General features: G+C 42.2%; 1 protein-coding gene across 1 annotated transcript in view; it reads right to left on the bottom strand.

Moving 5' to 3' along the window:
* Positions 1-5578, bottom strand: part of EXT1 (exostosin glycosyltransferase 1) — a 201306-nt gene that overhangs the window by 615 nt on the left and 195113 nt on the right. Inside the window, exons 12-14 of the mRNA XM_009321691.1 lie at positions 3826-3986; positions 2674-2845; positions 2-173 (exon numbers count right to left, since the gene is read on the bottom strand). Coding sequence (XP_009319966.1) covers positions 2-173; positions 2674-2845; positions 3826-3986 — 505 coding nt within the window. The remainder of the gene's footprint in view (position 1; positions 174-2673; positions 2846-3825; positions 3987-5578) is intronic.

Genomic DNA, 5578 nt, shown 5'->3' with positions numbered 1-5578 from the left:
ATGTCTCGGTACTTCTTCCTCAGGATGGAGACCTGGTCTTTAAAGAGGACAGGGTCGAGCCTCATCTGAGAGTGGATCAGCGGCATATAGCCAAACCAGCTGGCGAAAGTGTTCATGCAGCTCTGCCGCTGGGCAAAGTGGTCGGGGTCGGCCCAGCGCGAGGCCCGGGAGGTCTGTGTGGAGAGGAGAGCAGAAATCAGACGTCAGCCACGACACAACAAGATGGCAGGAAAGGGCAGGCGCTGCGGCTGGGCTGACGCCATGCTGCAGAGCAGTGTCGGGGCTTGAGGGCGCCTGGCTCTGCGGTAGCTGAAATCTGCTCGGTGGGGGGTTTCAAACCAGAGGAAGAACAACACCCTGCCCGCAGCGGGAGCCAGTGATGGCAAGCTGGCCACCCCTGACTTTCAAAACAGCGCCGAGGGCAGTGCAGCGTGGTGACCTGAGTTCAATCATGAGCTGGCCTGACCCGAGGCATGACACCCGCAAGCAGGCCTCCCAAAGCCTGCCAGCACACTACTTCACCCCATCCCTCACTCTTTTCTTTTTAAAGCCTCAAGCTACTTCAGAGATAGAACAAGTCCTTAAAAACCACCATGAAAGACAGGAAGGCCACCGCTTTCCACTGGAGGTGCACATCCTACGGCCAGCTGCTGCCCACAGCCTTCAGCCGTACAAGGAAAACAGACTGCAATTATTATGGTTTCTCAAGTCAAAAACACACTTGCAGTCCAGATCTGCAGAAATTTATACACGAGTAATTTCAACCAGCTTGTAACTAAGCTCAGCAGAAGTCCTTACATGTTTGGTATTACTCATGCAGGTAGACGTCCTGCAGAGAAAAGCAGGGTGCTTCAAGGAATCCCACTGGCCAAGGCCAGTGCATAACACGGTACCATCTTACGGACAGAGAAAATTAACTGAAATTCCATGTTACATCATGTTAAACTCTGACCTGAGGAAAAAAACATGGTCTTTACGTGCATACATGCAAAATACTGTGGCCCGATTTTCCAAAGTTCAGGGCAGCTGTAATTCCTATGAAAGTCTATGAAACTCAGCACCTCTGGAAAAATAAGGCCGTAACAGCTCTGAAGCAGTTATTATTCTCTATCTGTACCTAAACTACATGTATAAACGTAATAAAACTATTACTTAAGATAAACTATAAACGCTGAGAACTTAAGTTTTGCTTTGTGCCACTTCTCATGCATCTCTGTATAGCACTTCTGTTTCCACTATACTTTAAAAACAAATATAAATTCATAAACTCAAAGTGTGTTAATTAAAATGCAAAGAAACTGATAAAGTCAGGGACTTGCCAAATGAATGGGATATCAGACTTGATCTTTGTCCAAGGTCTGTCCAGTTTAGCACAAGTGGTAGGTTATAATGTGCATTGATTACAGACTCTTGATTATACCAAGCCACTAAAGAGCAAGCAAAAGCTTGTTGCTAGAGGATTATAGCAGACATTCTGGCCATTAACAGTGAATTTCCATACGACTATTAATCTCTGTCACAACGTTGAGGTTATGTTAATTTTTTATTTGTCTTTCAAGGAATTATGAACATGGTCCATTACATTTCCCAAAGCTGCAGGAACAACTTGTCTTTAGGAAAGAGTTATAGTTCATGGCTGACTCAAGTCACCCACGCTATAAAAAGAAAAATGAATGTTCAGACTTTGCCAAACAGCCAATGCATGGCCCTGCGGAGAGGTGAAGCTCAAACTGGAAGCAATAGGTACTTTCTGGATGGCACCTTCCTGTTCATAGAAGGTCTCCTGGGTACCCAGATGAGTCAGAATTGCTGAATGCTACCTATACCTCAGATGAAAGTGCCGTGGCATACAGATAAGGGAGTATCTACAAACTGGCACGGCCACTCCCCAGTCAAAGGTACAAGTGATGCTAATAGGAGAAAATGTGAGGGGAAAATAGAGGGCCCCTTCTTTCTCCTGCCCCCTAGTAATCATGGTACTGTTTGTAGTGAGGATCACAGATACCGTGGCAGCACAGATGGGAGGTTGTTTAGGACTTGCAGGTTCTCGCAGGACTTGCTATTCCTCCCATTGCTCACTCACACAGGGCAGGAGGAAAAGTGCCCCAGGTTACCATGTATCCCTGTTACTAGAAGGTATATCCATTTCTGCAACGACAGAGTGCTTATCCAGTAGCTGGAAGAGGACCTAAAGCAAGCATTTCATGGCTGCTAGCGGGTGATGGTGTCACTGTGGGACAAAATGTTCCTTGTGGGAAAAAACGCTTGAATATCACAATTCACCTCTGTTGTGACAGTCTGGTGTCAGTGCTTGAATCACACTATATACTTCAAAATAGCACAGGGATGGCCCAGTACATTATATTCATTAATAATAATTAAAAATAGAAAACCTTTCAGTCACCACAATCATCAGTTCCAACAGTTTGCAATCACCATGAATAACACTGTGTGAGAAAACTATGAAGAGAAGCTGTCATCCGCAGTAGATGTTTGCCATTTCTCCTTTTCCTTCATTATAATAAGTATATCTAAAGTCTGTTTACAGTTCTGCTAAACTAAAAACTGCAAAAAAATTTGACAGAATTGTATCACTCTGTAAGCCTAACCTAGAAGTCGAACTGTTATATTATCAATGCATCCCAACTGCTAAAACATGCTGTGGATACATACCTGTCCCATCATGGTCTCCTTATACTGTTTTTTCTGTGTTACTTTGATTGGAGGCAATTTTGTCACGGCTGACACCAAAAAATTCATTAGAATGTCCTCACAATTGGCCAGTTGGTCCACCATATTCTTTAGGCTGGCAGGCAGGTAATGAGTGTACAGGTAGTGATAATATCTGGAAACCAACAGCAGTGTTATTAATACAAGTTACTGGGCTTTCAGGGATTACAAACTTCAGGAAATCTATCTCAGTCGAGACACAAGTTTTGTACTCAACTGGATATACCACTTCCTTTCGTTGGTCTCATCCTCCAACAAGAAGGGAGAACAAATCAGTATCTCATCAAGGCAGTAAATAGTGCTAATGGAGAAACAAAACATATGCCTTTTTTGTAACTGGGTTGAAAGAAATAATGCAGACCTAAGCATCAAGCTAATGGAGAAGTAGGAAAGAGAGCACCGCATTGCTATTATGTGGTAGACAACATTGATGAATTCATCCTCCACCTCTTCTTTCAAAACTGTTCAGTTGGAGAGAACTCTATTGAACTGGCCTACTACTGTCCTTATTGTTGAAATTATTCTCCTTTGGGCATCTACCATCCCCTCCTTTGCGGAGATGTGGATTAGATACTCCAGAATTTGCTGACTTTCTCCTAAAATCTAGAGAGGTCTTTGGTCTGCTGAAGTCCTAATAGCAGGGGTTTTCTCCAACATGCTGCAATATGCTGATCTGTGACATGTCCACTGTACTACATTTCTAGAGTAGCCAGAATACTTTGCAGTCTGCAACTGTCACCCAGCATATACCCAGAGCTGGTCTGGAAGTAACCTCCTTTCTGCTATGCTACAGGCCATTCAGTCGAGCAGCTTAATGAATTCGGGAACTCTTTGAAGTGTGTAATTCCTGATGTTAAAAAGAGCAGTCCGACTGCCTCAAAATACAAGTGACTTCAAAGAGACCCAACAAGCGCAATAATGATTACCAGATCCCCAGAGCTAAACCAAGAACTTAAAATTATTACCCCATAAAAAGTAGACCCATTTATTATCTTTCCATTTTTTCCCCTCCCCGGAAGAATGTTCTTCACCCCTCCCCCCTTTCACTATTTCGTTTCATATAGAAGGAGGACAGCAGACGCTTTGGGTTCTTACTTGTGGTAAATAGCAGCTCCTGTCAATACCATGGAATAGTCATTAGTCCATTTGGAGGTATACCCCCACCTCTCCTTAGTGTTGTCCCAGAAGTGGCTGCGAGCAGGGTACCCTACAATCCTCTCTGGAAAACTCTGCCAAACTGTAAAGGCAAAATCCACCTGCGGACAAAGGAATGAATACCGAAATTGTTTCAACAAATGTCAACAAAACAAAATATTACCTTGCCACTAATTTGCAATTCAAAATCTTGGAACTGTTGCAAAACATTAATTCTATGTATTTACCAGTAAATTAAACTGACTGCTTGACATTTTGCCCTATAATTATGCACATTTTAATGGTTCCTGTTAAAGGGAGTCTAGAGTATCACAGCATCACATTAACATTTTCAAGCTTGCCCTTTACATATCAAACCTTTTCAAGTTACAGAAAGAATGGGTGTAGGTGCATGTATTTATACTTAGATGCAATATAGAGTGGTAATAGCTATGTGGTAAACTGAACCTTTTGCACATCTTTGTGCATCTCACCTACCATTTCAGCACTGTCAACACAAAGCTTGGAAAATCAGGAGTCAAACACCTTAAATTACAAGGGTGGCTCAGTGAGATTAAAACAGGCAATCAATGCGGAGTCTTTTTATATTTTCCATATGTTTTGAGCCTTTGAGGTACATGCAGGTCATACTTTTAAGACTGTCTGTATGACCAAGAGGGTTACACATATAGCTTAATAAAGAGGAAGATAAGATTGCCATGTAGTTAAATGGCTTTAGGAGCCTATACTTTAAGAAAAATGCTTGACAGGGCATGAGCCACAAGAAGATGTCAAATGTTGCCAATAGTGTTTTTTTATTTTCTTGTCTTGCTGTAACTATTTTAATAACTCAAATCTCTTGAGAATTGAAAAGGTGACACGACATTGCTACTCCAGGATCCCTCCAAACAAATCCTGGTGACACTAGGAAAGGGATGATTAGGGTAGTTTGCAGAAGGCTCATCAGCACTAGACTTGAAAGGAGTTTGGTAAAAATACATACGGAAAGATTTTTATCACTGTAAAGTTGGTTGGCAGTCCCTCCACTTCAACTTAGCTTTTAGAGCTTAAGCTAGACCGAAATTTTAAAAGGAGTTAAAGAGAATTCTGATTGTCCCAGTCAAACCCAAGAAAACAAGGGCTTTGTTTCTGCACTGCACACCGAGTTCCCTCCAGTACCAGAGGGACCTAAAAACTTTGCTCAAAAATCCTTGAAAAACCTTCCAAGAACCCAAAGTCAAGGGTGTAGAGGTTAGATAAAGAGTAGCTGCTCTGAGAACAGTCACATTTTGTGTGATTACTGTCAGACTTCTCTCATTTACAAGTGTTTTTATGAAACAGAAGAGTCGCACGTGTACTGGAACACAAAGTGACTGGTTATTTTCTTTCAAGTTGTTTCAAGGAATCTGAGGCCAACTAGAAAGACAATGTGCACAAACCAGTTACCGTTGTGATAGTTCTGATCTCATCCAAATCAATACCACATGAAAGAACTAAAGGTCTTTCCTTCCCTGTAAAGGCCTTTCCCATAAAACGTGACATCTGTTTTCTTTAGAGAAGTCTGAGAATCTCAAACTTAAATAAATAATAAAGCAGCTGCACTCAGTGCTCTCACTTGTGCTTTCAAGTATCTGTCCTTGTACCACGGAGATGCGCTAAAGCAACCACCCTAAGAGAAAGCTCCCTTTATTAAAAAAACCCTAGTCCTCATCTT

Source organism: Pygoscelis adeliae, unplaced genomic scaffold (assembly GCF_000699105.1).
Source record: "Pygoscelis adeliae isolate BGI_AS28 unplaced genomic scaffold, ASM69910v1 Scaffold111, whole genome shotgun sequence".
NCBI lineage: Eukaryota > Metazoa > Chordata > Aves > Sphenisciformes > Spheniscidae > Pygoscelis > Pygoscelis adeliae.
This window is presented reverse-complemented; position numbering and strand designations above follow the sequence as displayed.